The 24,074-nt window shown below is 43.7% G+C and overlaps 1 protein-coding gene across 6 annotated transcripts in view; it reads right to left on the bottom strand.

Moving 5' to 3' along the window:
- Positions 1 to 24,074, bottom strand: part of agap1 (ArfGAP with GTPase domain, ankyrin repeat and PH domain 1) — a 234,564-nt gene that overhangs the window by 56,986 nt on the left and 153,504 nt on the right. For all 6 annotated transcript variants that reach the window (XM_075477312.1, XM_075477313.1, XM_075477308.1 and 3 more), the window contains 3 exons: positions 22,392 to 22,547; positions 20,854 to 20,946; positions 3,006 to 3,110 (listed from right to left, as the gene is read on the bottom strand). In XM_075477312.1, the coding sequence (XP_075333427.1) occupies positions 3,006 to 3,110; positions 20,854 to 20,946; positions 22,392 to 22,547 (354 nt within the window). The remainder of the gene's footprint in view (positions 1 to 3,005; positions 3,111 to 20,853; positions 20,947 to 22,391; positions 22,548 to 24,074) is intronic.

The following is a 24,074-nucleotide window of genomic DNA, read 5'->3' as shown; positions in this document are numbered from 1 at the left end:
CAATTTAAAACCGGTTACAAACTCGATTAAAACCGGTTCATAATTACCTTTAAACTGGTACAACATGACCATGAAAACAGTCCAGAACCACCCTAAAACCTACGTCACACTAAAAAAATGTCTAGAATCACTGAAAACATGTCAACATCAGCCTAAACACAGCATCACACAATCCCAAAACCAGTCCACAATCAGCATATAACAGTGTAAAACCAGTTCAACACCAATAACTGGTTTTAGCTCATCAAACCATTCCAGAACCCTAAAACCACTCCACAAACAGCATCGAACACATTAAAAGGAGTTCAACACCAATCACTGGTTTTATTTTAGAGGAAGTCTGGTTTCGGCTCATTAAACCAGTCCAGAAACATCCAAAAACCAGTACAACAACAGAGTAAAAATAGTCCAATACCAATAAAACATCTAAAAGAACAACGCAAACCATTCCACAACCAGCCTAAAATCTGTCCAACACCTTCAGCCATCCCAAACTCAGTCTGAAACCACCTAAACTCTAGTCCATCACAAAGTACTAAACCTCGTTAAGTCTTAAAAACAGCTCATTTGGACTGTTCTGTGGTCTGCTGATGAAGAGGGATTTTGAAGGTTTTACAAACCCATTTCGGACAAATTCCTCCACGTTGGTTTCTCTGAAGTATTTTCACTTCTGTTCAGAGTGGATTAAACTATTTGAAACAAATGAAAGTCGGATTTTTCTCTCTGCTTCTACTTGGTGATTCTTTCTCAGCCCCTAACAACTCAGCGCTCAGACTCTCATCAGGACAACGGGCAGTTAATTACTCTCTCAGCTTTTTTTGGCCTCCTCTTCTTCTCTTTAGACGACACTTTTCGTGCCAATTAGGTGGCATCCATTGCCATCCACTTAATTAGCGGCATTAATGTGATTTCTTTGCACATAGTCGGGCAATTAGCGGCGCTGATTGAGTTTCATTCGATTAGCCTCCGCAAACACGCTAATTGACGCCCGAGCTGCAGATGCAACACGCTCAGGAAAACCTGGCTTTTTGGTGCTGGAGGGGGTTTGTGTTTATACACGAGTGTGTGTTGATGTGTTATGTGATGAGTTTTAACACTAATTTACTGCATCAGCTCCTCTTATCGCTGATGGACGTGTGCAGTTTGGTGAAGTGTGGAGACGGCTCAGGCAGCAGAGGCTCCACAGGGAATCAAACCCACAACCCCCGGCGGCAGGAGTGTCTTGCTCAAACACAGGGATGGTGAAGATGCCGGGACGCTAATGTACCAAACCTCTGGGATCTCTGAGTGAGGTCAGAGGGGCACTTTAATTTGTAATTTAATGTTCGAGTTGATTGTTTCATAAAAAAGCTGAAAATTTTGCTCTTTTAGGAAAAAATATTCAAGAAAAACAAATAGTTGGGAAAAGTTAATATTTTCAAAACAAGACGAAAAAGTTTCCCCCCTTTTTACTTAAATGTCAGTTATCTTAACTGATGATATGCAAATATCAGGGTTTATAAGTCTGATCACAGATTACTTTCAACTAACACAACATTAATAAAAAAGATTAAATATTTGATCCAAAAACAAAATCATGTTAAGAGCCTGAGAAAGTAAAAACAAGAACAAAAAAGCAAAAGCAAAACTGTAATTAAACCGACTGAAAACCAAGTTAAAAACCAGCTTATAACATGGAAAAATGAAGCCTAAAACCCTGACTACTTTTAAACAAGTCAAAAACCATGTACAACACAAGTATGAAACCCAAAAACCAAGGTGAGGACCAGTCTAACCAGCACCAAAGGTTAAGAAAATAGAGAAAAACATCTACAACCAAATCCACATTCTACTATAAGACCGTTCCATAAACCAAGCTGGTGATCGGTCCAAAACAAAAAAAAGTCAATAACAGTCCAAAACCAGCTGAAAACCAGCTGAAAACCAGCTCTAAATGTAGGTACCAGCGTAACCAACTCTACAGAGAGCTTTAAAAGCAGTCCAGATCCAAACCTTCTGAACAGGTTTTTAAGCCTTTAACGTCCCGCTCGATGGCACCTTTTCCCACCATGTTATTCCATCACTTTAAAAGTTGGACATTCCTACGATGAGGAGACATCTCTATCACCATAATCCATCCAAGGATTGAGGAGAAATGCTGATAAAAGTCTGATATTTGGTGATTTTAACCTCTAAGATGTGAGACTTTGCAGCCTTAGTTTGTTCTATGCAGACAGCTTATGTGCAGACTAAAGGTATTCTCTTATTTCTGACCCGTTCAGCTCCAATGATCAGTAGATTCTGCTCAGAAACTCAGCGGGCAGCCATGTTTAGGAGCTGGGCAGCCATGTTTCAGAGCTGGGCAGCCATGTTTAGGAGCTGGGCAGCCATGTTTCAGAGCAGGGCAGCCATGTTTCAGAGCAGGGCAGCCATGTTTCAGAGCAGGGCAGCCATGTTTCAGAGCAGGGCAGCCATGTTTCAGAGCAGGGCAGCCATGTTTCAGAGCTGGGCAGCCATGTTTCAGAGCTGGGCAGCCATGTTTCAGAGCAGGGCAGCCATGTTTCAGAGCTGGGCAGCCATGTTTAGGAGCTGGGCAGCCATGTTTCAGAGCTGGGCAGCCATGTTTCAGAGCTGGGCAGCCATGTTTAGGAGCTGGGCAGCCATGTTTCAGAGCTGGGCAGCCATGTTTCAGAGCTGGGCAGCCATGTTTCAGAGCAGGGCAGCCATGTTTCAGAGCTGGGCAGCCATGTTTCAGAGCTGGGCAGCCATGTTTCAGAGCAGGGCAGCCATGTTTCAGAGCAGGGCAGCCATGTTTCAGAGCAGGGCAGCCATATTTCAGAGCAGGGCAGCCATGTTTCAGAGCAGGGCAGCCATGTTTCAGAGCAGGGCAGCCATTTTTCAGAGCAGGGCAGCCATGTTTCAGAGCAGGGCAGCCATGTTTCAGAGCAGGGCAGCCATGTTTCAGAGCAGGGCAGCCATATTTCAGAGCCGGTAAGAGGCTCGGTGATGAGTGTGCGTGGACCTACGTGCAGGCTGGGGTGGTAGGTGAGCAGCCCGTTGTCGCACAGCGTCACGTACTTCTTCTTCCACTCCTTGTTGAGGGATTTGCCGCTCCTCTTCAGCAGCATGCCCTGCAGGAAAGACACAGGAAACACAGTTCAGATGAGTTCAAACAAGCTCAAACAAGCTCAACGTTGCTGTAGACAGAGTCCACAAACCTGCAGAGATTCATAAAACATGGATATAAGCACAGAACCAGAGTTAGTTCAGTTCTGAGCAGCTTTAAAGTGAATATCTGCAGATGTTTCCATGGTAACAGCTGCAGAGATTCACTGAAATATGTTCCAACATGAACATAAACCCAGAATCTGAGGCAGAACCAGAGTTAGTTCAGTTCTGAGCAGCTTTAAAGGGAATATCTGCAGATGTTTCCATGGTAACAGCTGCAGAGATTCACTGAAACATGTTCCAACATGAACATAAACCCAGAATCTGAGGCAGAACCAGAGTTAGTTCAGCTCTGAGCAGCTTTAAAGTGAATATCTGCAGATGTTTCCATGGTAACAGCTGCAGAGATTCACTGAAATATGTTCCAACATGAACATAAACCCAGAATCTGAGGCAGAACCAGAGTTAGTTCAGTTCTGAGCAGCTTTAAAGGGAATATCTGCAGATGTTTCCATGGTAACAGCTGCAGAGATTCACTGAAATATGTTCCAACATGAACATAAACCCAGAATCTGAGGCAGAACCAGAGTTAGTTCAGTTCTGAGCAGCTTTAAAGTGAATATCTGCAGATGTTTCCATGGTAACAGCTGCAGAGATTCACTGAAATATGTTCCAACATGAACATAAACCCAGAATCTGAGGCAGAACCAGAGTTAGTTCAGTTCTGAGCAGCTTTAAAGAGAATATCTGCAGATGTTTCCATGGTAAATTTATTTTATTATCATTTTAATTTAAGCTTTTTTTCTTGTAAAAATAATTTATTTCTTTCTAATTTCTGGCTTTTTTTTCCACTAATCTGTACATTTTGCTGTTTTTCAGAGATGCAACTAAAGAAATGGGAACAAATGATGTGTCTCTGTGACAGGCTGCTGGGAACAAAGTGCCTAAAGATCCAGTTTAAAATGGCTTCTTTGCTAAGTTGTCGGTTCTGTGTGGCAACAACACTGGTTCATCCCTTGAGTTAGGAGCCTTTTCCCTGCCTGAATGGTTCACAGCTCAGAGTTAAGTGGCTTAACAAAGAAAAAACACATTCCTCTGAAGATGCTCAGGTACAAGGACTGGACTGAAGATAAGGGAAGAAGCAGAAAATGCCCAAAGAAAAACTCTGAGAGAGCTTCAGGAAGCTGCAGAACTGTTGATCAGGACTTTATTAACTGTTTGAGTAAAATTAAAGCAAAATAGGATGTAAAATGTGTCAAAATCAGCTTCAGAAATAAATCATAAATGTGATATTTTAGGTGAGGCTCTGATATACTGATCAATAAGAAATAATATATCTTTTAACAGAAGTTTGAGGCTTTTTACATTGAAGTTCACAGGAGGTAAAATCAGAGACGTAGCTGAACGTCTCGAAGAGGAAGTGGGCCAAGGATGGAACCCTGTGGTGCTCCTCCTCGACGTCCAAAGAAGAGCTCTGAAAGAGCTTCAGGAAGCTGCAGAACTGCTGATCAGGACACTTTCTTTGGTCTTTTAGACAAAAATCTCATCATGGAGTTAACTTAGTTTCTGAGTCTCTAAAACACAAAGGAACCTGTTGGGTTCTTCATGTACTTTTAGTTGTGACCCGATGAAATATCAATAAAATGAACTTTTATTATGTTCCAGCAGAGTCAGATGTGTCAGGAATGTAAAGAAAAGGCGTTTTTTTCAAATCAGACATCAGCCGATAATGTGGCCTGGAAGGATACTGGAGGCCAACATCGTGTTTGGCTGCGTTCTAACAGGATGTGAATGTAGGAAATTAGACCCTAAATGAGGTGCAAAGCACAGATAGAAGAACTTTGATCTGACTCAGAGCGCGGCGTTCTGCGGCTGATTAACGGCAGCGTTCTGCGGACTGAAGATAACGAGCTTTCGGCCACGAGATGACTCGGAACAACCCTTTAACGTCAGAGAGTCGCACCGGAGCCTAAGACGTGGAGGAAATCAGCACTTATTTAATTGTCTGAGTCTTTATTTCTCCCTCCTACGCACATCAGCCGCGGCTGAGCGGTGTTTAGGCCGAGCGCCGCCCGCTCGCCGCCCACACTTCATCTGAGCCGCATTCATTAGGCGAGAGTTAGAGAGCAGGAAGGTCAGGGAGGAGGCGAGGGATGGGGCGGCGGCGGGGGGATAAAACCGTCCGCTGATTAGCAATTACAGCCGCGCTGCCACGCGTGTCACTTCACTGGACCTGGGAAACATTAACGCTCCGACGCAGGGTATTAATAGAGTCTGGGGGGGGGGGGGCTGATGGACAGCGGCCTGCTCCCCGCCGCCCCGACCGCTCAGCTTTCATTAAGGCGGTGGGTGGTGGTGGGACAGGGCGGCGAGGCCCGGGGTGACCCCGGCGCCGGTGACGGCACTCTCACAGTAATTGGCGGTGACATAACGCCACGAAGAAACACCACAAAAAAACGCTTCAGAGTGACGAGGAGCGCAGGCAGCGGCGTGAGAGCGAGACGGGGCGCCGACAGGAAGGAGAGCGATTAATTTCCCACTGTACTTACAGACAGCGAACTCACCTCAGAGGTTCAAATGTCCCGCTGTACTTACAGACAGTGAACTCACCTCAGAGGTTCATACGTCCCGCTGTACTTACAGACAGTGAACTCACCTCAGAGGTTCATATGTCCCGCTGTACTTACAGACAGTGAACTCACCTCAGAGGTTCAAATGTCCCACTGTACTTACAGACAGTGAACTCTCGGCTCCTACCATCAGCAGTGAAACGCAGCGGTTGTGAGTCTGTGTGTGTTTCCGTGCAACAACAGGAATTCCCCACGGTGCCCAAACAGGACTTGACGAGCTTCCTGCTGCGGTGAAGTGAAAGCTGCCGGCAGCCGTGAGGCTGTCAGGCCAGCTGATCATCCATTACTGCCTGTTAGTGAGCGCCGAGCGGCAACATGTTTCCAGGCACCGAGAGGACGTGTGTTTACATCAGCCAAGACTTTCCAGGTCAACTCAGTCATGTGGGATTTATCCACGTCAGTCAATCCAACAGCCGAATCCAGAGCCGCTGCTGTCCTGAGTGTGAAGGGACGAGCATCTTTAAAGTCCTGAGAATGATTCTGAGTCAAAGGAAACCAAAGACTGAAGGGCCAGTCATCCCAGAGAAGCACGTATATTTGGGTAAAAAGGGCAAAGAAATAGCTGCGAGTTGAAGGCTTTCATGGTTCTTGAGGTCGATCAACACCCTTGAGTAAACCACTCCTTTGTAATTACGGGTGCACTGGATGATTCTCGGCTGATTTTTGACCGTTAGGATCATGCAAGAAGTTCAAACCAATAAAATAAAAAGTATAAGATGGAGGCCTGTGTTTTTCCCTGAGCTGAATCTTTTCCCGCATATTTTTCAGACCGAGTACAAGGCAAACCACATATTTCCCATTAAAAACCGGCGAGGAAGTGTTTGAGTAAACCACTCATTTGTAATTACGGGTGCACTGGATGATTCTCGGCTGATATTTGACCGTTAGGATCATGCAGAAGTTCCAACCAATAAAATAAAAAGTCTAAAATGGAGGCCTGTATTTTTCCCTGAGCTGAATCTTTTCCCGCATATTTTACATACCGAGTATACAAGGCAAACCAAACATTTCCCATTAAAAACCGGCGAGGAAGTGTTTGAGTAAACCACTCATTTGTAATTTCGGATGCACTGGATGATTCTCGGCTGATATTTGACCGTTAGGATCATGCAGAGGTTCCAACCAATAAAATAAAAAGTCTAAAATGGAGGCCTGTAGTTTTGCCTGAGCTGAAGCTTTTCCCGCATATTTTACAGACCGAGTATACAAGGCAAACCAAACATTTCCCATTAAAAACCGGCAAGGAAGTGTTTGGAAAGCCGCATTTTGGTTTATTCCACACAGAATCCTGAACTGAACTAAACCAACATTCTTCCACTTTTCTCTTCAAACCTTCAACGACATCAGCGGATTAATTCCAGCCATCCGTCCTGAGGATGACAAGCGATCAGTTTGCACGAGAGGAAAGCTAATTGAAACCCTCCTGATGGGTAATATCTTTCATTTTTCACCTCCACAGGCTTTGTGACACACACACTCTTATTTTACCTTCGGGAGGTGGAGGAGGGAGGCAGCCATGACAGCTCACAAGGTCTCCACATGAGAGGATAGATGTGAGATAAATACATCCTCAGATATACTCTTCTGCGCCCCGGTGAAGTATTGAGGGGTAGTGCTTAGGAAAAGGTCGCTCGCTCGGGGGGCGAAGAGATGAAGTCATTTGTTAGGCATCCAAAAACGACCGAGGGCATTAGTGAGGTTTGTGGGTTCAAGTTGTGTTCAAAAAGGGTACGAACAGGACAACGTCTTCAAAGATAGATATTCATCCCTAAAAAACCGTCCCGTCTTTCTCACAGCGAGGCACTTCTGCGCCCCGGTGAAGTATTACAGGGTGGTGCTTCAGAAAAGGTCGCTGGCTCCGGGGAAGCCGACTGATGAAGTCATTCGTTAGGCGACGCATCTGAACATGTTCGCAGGCTCGTACCCGAGGCCTCTGATTAAAGACCACAGCTGTCACGTGTCCCGCATCCGTCCAAAAGAGGAATCGACCGGACGGTAACACGGAAAGAAAGGAAGAAATGCAACTTTCAGGAAGAAACACCAACCTTGTTAAAGTCCTTTTCCCATTGTCTGCATCTCTGGACGGATAAACAAACTTTCTCTGAGAGCCTGCCCACCCATTGATAAGCACTAATCTACCCTCAAATCATTCAATCATCACCCCCCCCCCCCCCCCCCCCATTCTGCTCAGACAATGGACTCTTCCGAGGCCTCTTGAAAGCCGTGACAGCAGATCTCAGAGGTAATATCTCTGCAAAAGACGTGGACAAACCCTCCAGAACTCAAAGAGTCCGGGGACCTTTTGTTCTTCGACGTCTCCCCCCAGCAGGAGGCTAAATTAGAGGTGTCACCCCCCCCTACGGCAGCAAAGCAGGGGATGACGGCGGGATCCCTGCTGTATCGAGGTGGCCATCTGATCCGGCCTGAGCGCCACTCGAGGGTCATCCATCATCCTCTCAGACAGACAGAGAATGTGCAAAGCTGATTGCAGTTGTTCAATCCTCTGATACCCGACGGGGGATAAAGGAAAGAGGCGGCTGCAGTTTGGAAAGTTCACCTCCAAGAGAAGCAGCCGAAGCCTCACAGACCAGGACGCTGCTGATCCAAGGCGGAAACTCACCTGACAGATCAATAAAATAACTATATTTTAAAGATCAGTTAGTTTTTTTGGGGATTAACTGAGCAATGTTTGACCCTCAGGGGTTAAAGCGTGATCAGATCATGTGATGTTTTTTTTTTTTAAAAGTGGCTCACCTGCTGTCAAAAATCACTGTGGTATAAAAAAGCAAAATAATTCAAAAACGGCCAAAACAGGCTCAGAGCCCTGAGGGTTAAACTCTGAATAGGCAGAGATTTTAGCCAATGAAAAGCATCTGGTTGGGAAGTGGCACTTTCAGCTTCTTAAATGAACAAAAGAGGAGGAAAAACAGAGGTTCCGAGAACCAAACAGTGGAAAAAATAACCTTAAGTTTGAAATATTTCTCAGACACATTTCAGCACAACCCTGTGGGAAGGTGCCATGTTGCCAAAAACATTTCATCATGGCTCAACAGATGAGGGACATGGAGAGAATTTCTATAAAAATGTACATCTTTAAAAGTAGATGAAACAGTTAAAGATGAATTTAGAGATCAAAATGAAGTATTTTACCTACAGGACTATTACAGCAGTAAATATCAAAGGAGGAATTGCAACACAAGCACCAAAGATCATGCAAATTAAATATTTTTACCCATAATCACAAGAACAAAGTGTTTTTCTCTGCAGACTGTGTACAGAACCTCACTTCAGTTACATATATTTTTCATTATTAAATTTTTTATACTGAAAAATGAATACAATTTTAAATAAAAGTTATAAAATTTATTCCTACAGTCCTTGAACCAATGTCCTGTGATTAAAAATGACCAAATTTCAGCTTAAAATGAATAAAACTACTGAGATAAACACCAACACACATGGTGGAAAGACGGAATTTAAGGACTCACAGTATTTTGGTGCAAATCTGGATCCCTTTCTTTAAAATTACTAAATCTGCCAAGTTTGGAGGAGGAATCCACTGTCCAAGAGGACTTTTATACACTGTTCTCCCATCTTCTCTGGTTCAGTGAATTAACTGTCTAGAACCAGAAGAATAAATACAGATGCTAACATTTAGAACGTTTAGAAATCTTCTTTGGAAAAAGGTAAGATGGAACCTCTATAAAGAACAAAATCCCCAAAAATACAACAGAAACAGAAAAACACGAGGTGAGATTTTCAGTTTTTTACACAAATTTGATGTTGGAACAGGAAAAGTAACCCATGTAAAATGGTTACGGGCTTGGTTTTAAAACACAATCAGAAGACTCCATGATGAGTCAACATCAGGGGCCGCTGGGGCCACACTGCTCCTGCAGATTCCCCAACAACGTGCGGATCTACTATGATCCTTTCAGATTTATCACCAAAATAACAAGTTGAAAGGACTGCGCGGCGATGCGAGGCTTTATGTTCTTCTTCCCGGGGGCCCGTTGACCCGATGGCCGTCACCACAGAGGCCGACGGAGCCGCCTGGCGTCGAACGGAAAGCAGAGAAGAAGAGCAACGACCGACATGAAAACACGAGCGGCCACACAGCAGCGTCAGCCTCCACGACAAGGTCGGCGCTGATGAGGCGAGGACAGCGAAGGGCGAGCTCAGGGGAAGCAGGACGCAGACCAGATCAAATAAAAAACCAGAGAAGAAGAGGGGGGCCGAAGAGGAGCCGATTTATCTGATAAGAGTTCTGGGTAATTAATTAGAAACTCAATTATCCAAACCTTACTTCAGCAGTCTCAATTCATTAGTGGATAAAAAGCCTCGCCCCTGCTCGGCTCCACGCTCAGCCTCCTCTTCCTCACCAACCGGCGCTTTTGTCCGGCGCAAACACACAAAACGCAGACGGCGAGCAACAACAAAGCGAGCGGGACACCTCCGGCGAGCTCGGAGCAACACCTCCGCGGAGGCTCGTAATGAGCACAATCTGAAAACGCTCTCTGATTGACGCCTGTGTTCCTTGTTTTAATTATTCCTCCATCTAAAAAGGGAGCACCGTCCCTCCAACGCACCCCAGCCCCCCTGAAAAATCTCATTTCCAGAGGTTAGTGTGCATGACAAAAATGTCATCATGGCCAAAATGGCTCCGAGCGCTGACAACCTTTCCCTGGGAAATGATATTTTTCCAATCCGGCGGAAGGCGGATCATGTCACCCTCGTTAAAGCCTTGATAGCAGGTCTTTAATATTCACCGTCTTAATTAGGGCTGCAGTTAATTTCATTAAATTCTTTGGCTGCTAAATGAAGCAGATTATGAGACATCTTTTATTGCGAAGCGTGAAATTACAGCCTGCCCGCTGCCAATGGCGGGGCGACACTAATGAATTACAGGGTAAATAACACCCGAATTAACCATCCAATTTAACTCCTTACAAAGCGCCCGGCGCCGAGGGGGGACGAGTAGACTTGTCAAAACCACCCGGCCCAGTGCTCGTCTGCAACCCCCCGAGAGGCAATTACAAGATTACAAGCACCAATCAGCTCCTCAAAGGAGGAAGGAGACGCTCAGAAACTCACGGAGGAAATGTTCATCAGGAGGAGGTCAGCAGATCTGTTAGCTGCTCAGAAAACACCCACAGGTGAAGGGTTGGAGCTCGATCTGAAGCAGGGACCCTAAAGCTGACCCTAAAGCTGACCGTAAAGCCGACCGTAAAGCTGACCGTAAAGCTGACCCTAAAGCCGACCCTAAAGCTGACCCTAAAGCTGACCCTAAAGCTGACCGTAAAGCCAACCCTAAAGCTGACCGTAAAGCCGACCGTAAAGCCGACCGTAAAGCTGACCGTAAAGCTAACCGTAAAGCTGACCCTTAAGCCGACCCTAAAGCCGACCCTAAAGCCGACCGTAAAGCCGACCCTAAAGCCGACCCTAAAGCCGACCCTAAAGCTGACCCTAAAGCTGACCGTAAAGCTGACCCTAAAGCTGACCGTAAAGCCGACCCTAAAGCCGACCCTAAAGCTGACCGTAAAGCTGACCCTAAAGCTGACCGTAAAGCCGACCCTAAAGCCGACCCTAAAGCTGACCGTAAAGCTGACCGTAAAGCTGACCCTAAAGCTGACCGTAAAGCTGACCGTAAAGCCGACACTAAAGCCGACCCTAAAGCTGACCGTAAAGCTGACCCTAAAGCTGACCGTAAAGCTGACCCTAATGCCGACCCTAAAGCCGACCCTAAAGCCGACCCTAAAGCTGACTGTAAAGGTGACCCTAAAGCCGACCCTAAAGCCGACCGTAAAGCTGACCCTAAAGCCGACCCTAAAGCCGACCGTAAATCTGACCCTAAAGCTGACACTAAAGCTGACCCTAAAGCCGACCCTAAAGCTGACACTAAAGCTGACCATAAAGCAGACCCTAAAGCTGACCGTAAATCTGACCCTAAAGCCGACCGTAAAGCCGACCGTAAAGCTGACCCTAAAGCCGACCCTAAAGCCGACCCTAAAGCTGACCCTAAAGCTGACCGTAAAGGTGACCCTAAAGCTGACCCTAAAGCTGACCCTAAAGCTGACCATAAAGCCGACCCTAAAGCCGACCCTAAAGCTGACCCTAAAGCTGACCGTAAAGCCGACCCTAAAGCTGACCGTAAATCTGACCCTAAAGCCGACCCTAAAGCTGACCGTAAAGCTGACCCTAAAGCCGACCCTAAAGCCGACCCTAAAGCTGACCCTAAAGCTGACCGTAAAGCCGACCCTAAAGCCGACCCTAAAGCTGACCATAAAGCTGACCCTAAAGCCGACCCTAAAGCCGACCCTAAAGGTGACCTCAAAACTGACCCTAAAGCCGATCGTAAAGCCAACCGTAAAGCCGACCGTAAAGCCGACCCTAAAGCCGACCCTAAAGCCGACCCTAAAGCCGACCCTAAAGCTGACCGTAAAGCTGACCGTAAAGCCGACCTTAAAGCCGACCGTAAAGCTGACCTTAAAGCTGACCTTAAAGCCGACCCTAAAGCTGACCTTAAAGCTGACCGTAAAGCCGACCTTAAAACTGACCGTAAAGCTGACCTTAAAGCTGACCTTAAAGCCGACCCTAAAGCTGACCGTAAAGCTGACCTTAAAGCTGACCTTAAAGCCGACCTTAAAGCTGACCTTAAAGCCGACCCTAAAGCTGACCCTAAAGCTGACCGTAAAGCTGACCCTAAAGCTGACCCTAAAGCTGACCCTAAAGCTGACCTTAAAGCTGACCTTAAAGCTGACCTTAAAGCCAACCGTAAAGCGACCGTAAAGCTGACCGTAAAGCTGACCCTAAAGCTGACCTTAAAGCTGACCCTAAAGCTGACCCTAAAGCCGACCCTAAAGCTGACCCTAGAGCCGACCCTAAAGCTGACCTTAAAGCTGACCCTAAAGCTGACCTTAAAGCTGACCGTAAAGCTGACCCTAAAGCTGACCTTAAAGCTGACCCTAAAGCTGACCTTAAAGCTGACCCTAAAGCTGACCTTAAAGCTGACCTTACTGCAAGTCTCTTGGACCTTGGTATTACCTTGGTTTTAAATGCTAACAAACATTTTAAGGGAATAAAACAAGGAAAAATAAGAAGAATTCCTGCAAAAGCAGCTAACTGTGACTACAACTGTGAAATTAATCTAAATACTTGAACAAACAAGCTGTCGGAGTGAAGAATTTCCAGTTTTCTTTAGCCTTTTTAAACCAAATGAGGATAAAAACAGCAGCTAACAGCAGATGATTCTGATGCTATACTAAGGAATGGCTTTACTGATCAGTTCATTAACTAAATTACTTTTATCGGAGTCTCTCATCTCGCCCGAGGCTCCACGTCCGCCATCTGCAGACTTCAGTTCTGGTTCCACGTTAGAAACCCCGAAGAATCGTTCGGATTTTCCACCACAGAGACTAATCTCACAGACCAAACACAGATTCTGTGTTTGGACTCTGTGGTGAGAAAGTTTTTGTTGGTTTGACCAGTTTTCCAGGCGAAGAATCGTGTCCAAGGCCATCGAAACGCAGAGAACTGGTTCCAGATTAGATATACCAGAGTCGCAGTTCCTCCCAACAATCCCAGAAATGTCCCTTTTTAGGGGATTCTTTGTCGGATTCTGGAAGATTTTCATTGTAAAAAAAAAAAAAACAAAACAAAGACGATGATGCGTCCTGTTCTCAGGGACGTGTAAAAACCAACAAAAAGTTATAAAAACACCAACAGACTCGTGTTTCTGGAAGGAGGGGAGCCTACCACACTTAAAGTAAATCAATTCTTAGAAATGTGTGGGAAATACCAGGGAAGGCTGCGGCTCGGTGGCTCATTCGAGTTTAACGTTGAACCTCCAAAAAGCTGCTAAAAGGTGGCAACGAGAGTTGAACCAAAGGTTTGAGCAGGAAAGAGGTGGCTTTCCTTTCAACTTTAGAAATGAAACCAACATCTGTTTTTAAGGTTGAAATGTTTCGTTTTCTCCAAATTATCCTCCTGAAAAGGACATTAAATACCTTCTTTTTACTCTGTGCTGCTCTCTGACTTCATCACGACCAGCTCTGATTAATCCAGCTGTCGGATGGGTTTGCTGTATTTGTACGTTACAACAGCTTCCACTTGGGACTCAGTACAGCTCCAAAAGGTTAAATCAAGACCACAAAAACAGCACAAGAACCTCTCCGAAGCGTCGGTCGCACCCCCCCCCCCCGCTCGGCTGCTGCTGCGTCGGAGGAAATTAATTTGTCAGATTGTTGCTTTTCAAAGCCTCGGTCAGCCTCTCGACAGCGACACGTGGGAGCCTGGCTGCCTCTCTCCGGTAATTATCGGATAATTAGCAGCGTGGAGCAGATGTCGGAGGATCCCTGCGACGTCAACAGCCTCTGTAAACAAAGCTGGACGCATCTTTCTCGTTACAAAAGAAGAAGAAATGGTGTCACTCCGAGGCTGCGGCTCCACGTCTGCTTCCTTTAGGTGGTGAGATGGACGTTTTCCTGAGTTGGGATCACAACAAAACAGCCTCACTTCGGGCTCTTTTAATCTATGTTACATTAGAGCAACTGGCTGGAAAAGAAGGCCACTTTTCCAGTTTGTTTGACTGCACATGAAATCTTGCAGCATCTCCACTTCTCTTGGTGTCAAAACAGCTTCACAACCCTGAATCTTTTATAATAATTTACACAAAAATGCTGCGTTTATCACACAAAAAGTGAATTCACTATCTTATATCTGCCACTTGTCTTAGCCAGGAAGTGTAAATGTACGTTTTGGATGCCAGCTTTCAAGCATTTATTTAGTTATTTGTGCTCATTTCTTTGTCTTCATTGTTTATTTGCATGAAGCGTTTAAACAGGAGTAAACACGAGTGGATGTATCAACGCATATTTGTGTTCATTTATACAGACTAATTGTGTTACAGCAGCCACGTCCTGGTTTCCGTGTGTGTGTGCTTTTAATGAGCGCTGCGCTCTCTTAACGAAGGCGTTTCCCCCGTTAACAAAAGGCGAAGGGAACCGGCGACACCTCGGGTTGTCGAGAGTCTCGCTGAGAGTCGCTCTAATGAGATCAGGACCGACAATAAGTGGCTTCGACGCACGCACAGGTACATGACGCACGTGCACACGCAGGTGAATAAAAAGGAAAACAGGAAGAAGTGGGTGGAGAGGCAACGCCACAGGAAGACGCCACAGTTCTGCCCCACGATTTGACTGACAGGTAAAAATCAATACAATTTATTAATGTGGACGAACCAACCAGATGACTCTTCTTAGCTTTACAGAAGCACATGGTTGAGGTTCAGTCAGTGATTTATCATAAAATAGACCGAATATTCAAAGCTAGAGAGTGAATCGCGTCCCAACTATGAGAGTCTTCGTCCCTTCTTGGTCCACAAACTTTTCCCGCAACCTTCAGAACAGAAAACAACCGGCTCGTTTACATGATCCTTGGAACGACTTTTCTCAGAAGCACATTAGTACGGAAGAGTATTAGGGCCAGGCATAAGAAAAAATAATAATATTTTGCCTGTCGAGAATAAAGTCGGAATTTCGAGAATAAAGTCGAATTTTCGAGAAAAAAGTCAACTCCTCTGGTCCATCATCTAATTACTTTATTTTCGACATTTCAACTTTATTCTCGACATGTCGACTTTATTCTCGACAGGCAAAACATAAATATTTTTTCTTATGCCTGGCCCTAATACTCTTCCGTACATTAGTAACTTCCCAAATCAATCGATGATTTATCAGGAAAATACCCACTGAAACAAATGGACCGAATGTTCAAAGCTAGAAAGTGACTCGTGTCCAACATTTCTGCAGACATAGTTCTGTCATCTGAATGAATGTAGCTAACGTAGCTTTCTAAGCTAACAGACTTATCGAAATGACATGAAAACAACCAACAAAATTAAAGCAGAATTCTCTCGTGCAGCTTTTATACTGGTCATTTATATTTCGCCCTCCTCCGATGGAACAGATTACGATGCTGAAAACTTTACTGTGACAACAAAAATAACTGAAATACATCGTGTGCCAACGTTCTTTGCTCAGAATCATTTTCAAAATGCTATGAACTTCAATGCATTTTTAGCAGCTGAGAACGTCTCAGAAAGAAAGATACACTGATAGGGAAAAGTGCTCCTGATGTCTGAACAAAGCTCTGATGTTCAGAGGAAAAAGACAAGCTTGAAATCAAAGAATCAAGCTCTAAACATCTGGATGTTCTTTACAGTCGAACGGCATCGGGGAAGCAGGGTATCTGTTCAAGGTCCGGAAGACATTTTCACCTGTTCAGATGATTGGCACCAACGGAGTAATTACACTATTCATTTTAATCCAACCAAGCCTGTCCAGTGTGAACACTCCCTTTAGAGGATAATTAAAGGCTAATTCAGTTGCCAGTTTATTGAATATAAATCATCCCTGTTTAGTATTTTTAACTCTAGCTCTGTTGGACTTATTTTTGCTGGAATTTTCAGCTTTGGATCCATATATCTGTATCTATCTGGTATGGTGCACTACAAAGCATGAAAAAAAATAGAATAACTATGCAAGTTATATGTATATATGTGTAGTTGTATATAAACACAAAATACATCTACACAAAAAAAAACACTAATCACAAAAAAAATCTCCAGTTGGTTGTGACATAGTTGTCTGATTGGCGGGTTTTTCTCCTCTAAATATCAGCTCGAGTTCATGTTGGAAGGCGAAAAGGTGACGAAGACTATCTCATTAAATACGAGTGTGAACACGCTGCTAATGGGAGGACACACACACAGAGAAGAAAATGGAGTGCAAATGGAGCGTTAATGGGCAAAAGGTAGGTGAACCTTGAACGTGAAGTGCAGCCTCTCTTCTCGCACGCTCGCAGGGTAAATAAAACACACATACAGCGTCTCGCACTCGGTGTAATTAGGGAGCAGGTTTGCGGCGTGTCGAGCCCATCGTCGGCTCTGAGGAGCAGGCAGGCGAGAGCGACCACAGGGAACCATCAAATCAATTAACGTCCACTTCCAAAAGATACAACAGGAGGAAGCTCGCTGCTTTGCCTCATAGCGCTGCCTCTTCTGCTTTATTCTGCTCTGGAGGGGGTGTGTGTGTGTGTGGGGGGGGTTTGTGTCTGCCACGCTGCGTATTTGTCCGGCCTCATTAACATGACTTTGGATAATGAATCCTGGGTGATAACGAACACGTTTCTGCGCAGTAATCGTCTGCTGATGTGATGAAACGAACGGAAACATCTTCACGCTGCTCTGACATGTTGCTAGTTTTTGGAAAAGAGCTCTTTGAAAAACTTCTGAAAGAAATGCCATCTCTAAATTTAGTGATTATGTATTAAAAGATGTGTTTGTGACCATCTTCTCTTTATCTGACAGCTTTCATTTACTGCAGATGGGAGGTTAAACCTCAGTACAAGTGGAAATCTGTGTTCAAAAGCAAACTGTCCAGCTACAAAAAAGAAGCTCCTGAACACAAAATATCCTGTTAATTAAACAAATGACCAATAAAGAGGCTTCTACACTTTCAGGGTGACAAAATACATTTCTCTGCTCTTTTTCCGTATATTTCTCTGCTCTTTTCCCGTATATTTCTCTGCTCTGTTCCCGTACATTTCTCTGCTCTTTTTCCGCACATTTCTCTGCTCTTTTTCCGTACATTTCTCTGCTCTTTTTCCGTATATTTCTCTGCTCTTTTCCCGTATATTTCTCTGCTCTTTTCCCGTACATTTCACTGCTCTGTTCCCGTACATTTCTCTGCTCTTTTTCCGTACATTTCACTGCTTTTTTTCCGTACATTTCTCTGCTCTTTTTCCGTATATTTCTCTGCTCTTTTCCCGTACATTTCTATGCTTTTTCCGTACATTTCTCTGCTCTTTTCCCGTACATTTCTCTGCTCTTTTCCCGTACATTTCTCTGCTCTTTTCCCGTACATTTCTCTGCTCTTTTTCCGTATATTTCTCTGCTCTTTTCCCGTACATTTCTCTGCTCTTTTTCCGTATATTTCTCTGCTCTTTTCCCGTACATTTCTCTGCTCTTTTCCCGTATATTTTTCTGCTCTTTTCCCGTATATTTTTCTGCTCTTTTCCCGTATATTTTTCTGCTCTTTTCCCGTACATTTCACGTACATTTCTATGCTCTTTTTCCGTATATTTCTCTGCTCTTTTCCCGTACATTTCTCTGCTCTTTTTCCGTATATTTCTCTGCTCTTTTCCCGTACATTTCTCTGCTCTTTTCCCGTATATTTTTCTGCTCTTTTCCCGTATATTTTTCTGTTTTCCCGTACATTTCACGTACATTTCTATGCTCTTTTCCCGTATATTTTTCTGCTCTTTTCCCGTACATTTTTCTGCTCTTTTCCCGTACATTTCTCTGCTCTTTTCCCGTATATTTTTCTGCTCTTTTCCCGTATATTTTTCTGCTCTTTTCCCGTACATTTTTCTGCTCTTTTCCCGTACATTTCTCTGCTCTTTTCCCGTACATTTTCCTGCTCTTTTCCCGTACATTTCTCTGCTCTTTTCCCGTACATTTTCCTGCTCTTTTCCCGTACATTTCTCTGCTCTTTTCCCGTATATTTTTCTGCTCTTTTCCCATATATGTTTCTGCTCTTTTCCCGTACATTTCACGTATATTTCTCTGCTCTTTTTCCGTACATTTCTCTGCTCTTTTTCCGTATATTTCTCTGCTCTTTTTCCGTATATTTCTCTGCTCTTTTCCCGTACATTTCTCTGCTCTGTTCCCGTTCATTTCTCTGCTTTTTTCCCGTACATTTCTCTGCTCTTTTTCCGTACATTTCTCTGCTCTTTTCCCGTACTTTTCACTGCTCTTTTCCCGTACATTTCTCTGCTCTTTTCCCGTACATTTCTATGCTCTTTTACCGTATATTTCTCTGCTTTTTTCCCGTATATTTCTCTGCTCTTTTCCCGTACATTTCACTGCTCTTTTCCCGTATATTTCCCGTACATTTCTATGCTCTTTTTCCGTACATTTCTATGCTCTTTTTCCGTACATTTTTCTGTTCTTTTCCCGTACATTTCTCTGCTCTTTTCCCATACATTTCCTAGTTCTACAAACCTGAAGCTGGAAACATGCCAACATGTCACATAAAATGTAAAATAAGCATGTTTAAGAGATATAACTTATGATTCTTAGTGCTGATATCTGGAAAAAACTGATTTGATATTTATGTTTTTGTATATTTCACGATTAGTTGGGCACTGCAGCCTTCTTCAAGCATACTTAATTTAAAGAGATCATTATTCTGCTCTTGTATGCAGGCAGCCACAGACTCCATTCAAGCCTGAAAATACACCTCAACATAAATCTTTCAGAGTTGTATCCTGCACTGGTTAAAAATGTGTTGACCCTCAGTAAACTTGTATATCTATTTGGTCCAAAAGCACCATTACAACTAATTTCTACTTCAATAATGTTTTTGAAATTTGAAAGCAGAGGAACATATTTCAATAGACAATAAACTAGACGAGGTCCCGTTGTTCTTTGTTTTTGCTGAAACTCGGCTTAGGATACCAACTAGCTACGGTCAAATGCAGCTGGTTGCGCCAGGTTTTCGACCATAAATCAAATGGCTGCTGCCAGTATTGTTGCTGATTTGTAAATTCAAGATTCAAGGAAAACAGAGGGTGTTGTTGGTGCCAAGTGTTCAGAAAATGCTGTAAACTTCCTGATTTGGGCTCATGTTTGGACAAAAGTAACATGAATATTCATGTCTGACAGCTGAGAGGACGAATGTGGTGAAGGAGAAAGTGTTCGAAACAAAACGCAGTTGGTAAAACCGCAGAATCTGAGATTTTACCGGGAGTAAAATCCCGGTAAAATAGTAAAAAGGGAGTCGTTTCTCTCCACAGTCGCCTCAGTCACGCTCAGGACGGGAGATTGTAGACAAGTTTCGGTGCAATCTGTTGGTTTCCTTAGCTAGGAAATTGTTTTTGAATTGGCTCTATATGAATGAATTTGATTATTTTGTAAATAATTATGATTACAATTAATTGAATTCCAATTGGCTTGAATTGGACTATACTATTTAAGTGCCTTGAGATGACATTTGTTGTATTTGGCGCTATATAAATAAACTGAATTGAATTGAGATCTTGTGTAAAAACAAAAATGAAAGTTTTGTCTTCAAATGGAGAAATGAGCACAGGATCGCTCCACGTTACACGAACTAAAGAGGGTGAAAAGAAGATCCTCTCCGGTCCTCCAACATTCAATCCGACATGCTTTATCTGAGATGATTAACTGCGTAATGAGTCTCTCTGGCTATTGAGCCTGTACTCCAGCAGCATTAGCACCACAGAAGAAGAAGAAGAAGAGGAGGAGGCTGGTGTGTTTGACGCCGCTGGGAGCTGAAGTGGGATTTTCACACATTCGGTGGCAATTACCGCCATCTCTGCTGCACCGGCACAGCGGGTTCTTTTCTTAAACGCTGACCCCGAACACAAACAGCAGCAGCAGCGTGTGCCCCCCCTCTTCTTCTACTTGTGTCAGTGTGCATCTCGCCAGCGCTCTCCCAGCGAGGCGGCCCCTCATCAGAGATGCGATTTGTTCATTAGGAGATTACAAACGAGGCCGCTGCGACGACACGAGAGGTCGCGATTACGGCGCGCTAATTGCCTGATTTGCTCGTTGGGAGTCGTCCCCCTGCCCCGATGCAGTCCGACACGCTCGTTTGTGACGAATGAAAAGCAGTTCAGGTGCTCTCCTCGCCAGCGCAGCTTGAGCTGAGGTTGTGCAGACGTTCTCCCCTTCATCCTCTGCTTCCCCTTCTTCTTCTTTTATTCTTTTGAAATGCCGCGGCCAACGCCAAGCTCGGGGAGGAAAAAAAAAAAAGGAGACGAGAGGAGAGGAGGCGGCTTTGAAGGGGCGACAGAGGCAAGAGGAGGAAGATGAAGTGGACGAACAGAGGGAGGGGAGGACAAAAGAGGAAGAGGCAAATCTCTTCCTACTCCTTCTCCTAATGATCTGCTCGGAGGACCCGGGAGAGCCCCTCGCCCTAATTGATGTCAAGTGTGTGATTTTGCTGTTAATCAAGGCCGAGGCATCAGACGCGCACAGCGCCGGTCTCACCTGTTTGATGGGGATGGCCCGCCCGCTGCCGATGCTGTCGGCTCGAGCCTCCAGGCCTTTCTTGTCCTTATCCGGCTCGCTGGCCTTTCTCGACTGCGGACCAGAAAACAACACGTTTGTGTTATTTGTTTTGAATGCACAATCGGCAGCACAAAAACATGTCGCCCACGAACATGAAAGCTCCTAACGTTAGCCTGGAAAGGACGAAAGAAAACAAAGAGGAGTGGAGCATCGAGTGTGTGCTAGTCTGAGCTCTCAGGTTAGATTCTGCACCGTCTCCTGCGTTAATTATGAACTTTAAGGGTTCTGAAGTGTAATTTGTGTCTAAATCTGCGTTTTGATGGTGAAACAGATGACACAGCGTGAGAGAGAACTCAGGAAATGTGTTAAAGTGGCCTCATACCCCCCCTTCAAACACCATAGCTGTGTTTAAGACTTAATCATTGTAAAGACTCAAACCATGCAGGTCAAGTGGGAAAACTGTGTGTCTGCACCCTTCCGGGTTAGTAACAGAGTCAGACAAGGAGGCATCATCTCCCCTGTATGGTTCAATTTTTATCTGAATGACCTTTCTAAGCAGTTAAATCGGTGTAAAACTGGCCGTATGGTTGGACACACAGTTATAAAGCACTTGATGTATGCTGATGACTTAGTGGTTTCTAGTCCAAGTTCAGCTGGTCTTCAGAAGTTGCTTAATGTGTGTTCGGTATGCAGTGAATTTCATGATGTTAAATTCAACCCATCAGAAAGTGTCATTCTGATATGTCGCACTAAAGAAGACACATATAGGGTTTCCCCTCATTTTAAGCTGTCTGGGATCTTACTGAACATCTCAAATGAAGTAAAATATCTCGGTCATGTGCTGACAGAGCGTCTGTCTAATGTTATATGCTCAAGCTGATGTTCTAGTTGGGAAATGTGGATATTGCTCTGATGAAGTTAAACTGAACTTGTTTAGATCATATTGTACCTCACTGCATACGGCACACTTATGTTTAAATAATAAAAAAAGCCAGCCTTCAGAGATGGAAGGTGGCTCATAATGATGCATTCAGACTTTAGTTAAAGAAGCCCAGATGAAGCAGAGCCGGTGAACTGTTTGTGTCGGCGAATGTCAGCTCTTTGATGGCTGTTTTAAAGAAGCTTATGTATCAATTTATTTGCCGCTAAATGAGTCTAATAATAGAATTATCCTACTGTTGACTAACATTAAATATAGTGCAGTAAGATATATATCTGTATATTGGAAACATTGGTATGATTGCCTCCTAAAAGATTAGGAGTGTTTTTATTATTATTATTTTTAATTAAAAAATTTTTTTAATGAATGTTCTTTTTATGTACTTTTATTACTGATTGTTTGTCTATGTGATCTGGACTACGAGTCTTTAATAAATCTATCTATCCATGCCACAAGTCTCAGGTAAATGTAATCAGTTTAGTCTCGACTGTGGATTAAACTTTGACAGGATAAATAAATGGACATAAAAACCCTCCGATGCAACATTGTGAGAGCGAGTGTCGGCCTGAGATCTCACAGTGAAGAGGTTGGAGCGGCGTTTGGACTGCTTGCGGACGGGCGTTGGCGTGTTGGTGGTCTGCGGGACGTCGATGCGAAGCTCCTTCTGGCTGGTGCTCGGCGTGGACGGCACCGACGATGAGTAGTCGCTCAAACTGCCGCCGCCGTTGCTCGTCTGCATCAAACAACAACAAACAGGCGACATCGTGTAAAGCTTCCAACAAAGTATATGTTTGGTCTGAGCTCAGGATCAGGGGATAAAAGCCCCCCCACAGCGGTGTGTTAAAGGAAAGCAGATAAGGAGATAAAGGAGGGTCTGTGGGGACGCTGAGCTGAGCGATGGCTCTTTAATGACAAATCAATGAAGGTCTGAAGGGTGAGGATCGAAGGGTTAGGAGAGGACTCCAGATGTTGGAGCTGCAGTTTGTCTGAACACCACTAAGCTGTTTGTTCGTGTTATTCAGGATCATCAGAACTTCTGCTGGAACAAACTGAGAATTTATCAACGTTAAAAACGGTAGGGGTGGGCGAAAAAAATCGATTCATGTACATATCGCGATTTTTTTAATGGGATTATTTTTAAAACAATTTTTCTCCCCTGAATCGATTCTATTACGTCATATCTGTGTCCAGAAAAACTTCATCAATTCATTACATTAAGTTATGTTAAAACTTTTCTCTGCTCTTTTCCCGTATATTTTTCTGCTCTTTTCCCGTATATTTTTCTGCTCTTTTCCCGTATATTTTTCTGCTTTTTCCCCGTACATTTCTCTGTTCTTTATCTGAAGGATACCATGAACTTCATCAATTCATTACATTAAGTTATGTTAAAACTAGCCCACATTTGTGCTGTGTGGACATTTCAATTCATTTTGTAACTGTAAACTTGAAAAAAAATGCCTCTTTTTGTCTCAGTTGAAATAAATGTCAGCTGCTGGACTGACTGACACAGACTGATGTGCATCATTTACGGGAACGACATTCATTCTCGAAGTGTATGATTCAACTTGTTTGTTTTTTAAGGAGGAAGAAAATTGCAATTACTGATTAAATCGAATCGCAATACTTGTAGGATCGCAATTATCAAGAATTGTGATACAAATCGAATCGTGACTAAAGCATATCGTCCCAGCCCTAAAAAACAGCTTTAACCCTCCTGTTGTCTTACGGGTCCAAAGTGAGCCACTACCATGTTTAGCTGTAGAAAAAATACCTTAAACTATATTTTTCCAACTGTAAATGTTATGACTTTTCCTAAAGGGACCCCATCATTAGAAAAAGTCACACTTTATTTTTGTTTATGTTTCCATGTGGGCTGTACACCACTAGGGTACAAAGATTGTCTTATGGGTCATTTTTGACCCGTGAATTATAAAAACATTTAAACACCAGAAAAAAGTTCACCGTTTTTTTCCCCTTTCAATATAATTAATTCAGAAGTAATTACTTCACATTTATATAATGGCAATAATAAACCTTTATTATGTAAAAGAAAACTGAGAAAACAAGAAAACTGTTGGTCCAACTGACAGTTGGTTTGTGGTTAAAAAAAAAAATTGTCTTTTTGTATTCTGTAACAAAAAATACATGATAAAAAATGTATTAAATTGAGTTGAATAGATAAATAACAGGTGGCTTCATCATAAAAAATAGATTTTGGATTTAAAATTCAATTAAGTTGCTTTATTTTGGGGCTTTGGTA

The sequence above is a fragment of the Odontesthes bonariensis genome, chromosome 11, assembly GCF_027942865.1.
Source record: "Odontesthes bonariensis isolate fOdoBon6 chromosome 11, fOdoBon6.hap1, whole genome shotgun sequence".
In the NCBI taxonomy this organism is placed as follows: domain Eukaryota; kingdom Metazoa; phylum Chordata; class Actinopteri; order Atheriniformes; family Atherinopsidae; genus Odontesthes; species Odontesthes bonariensis.
Note: the sequence above shows the minus strand (reverse complement) of the source record. Positions and strands in the feature narration are given on the sequence as shown.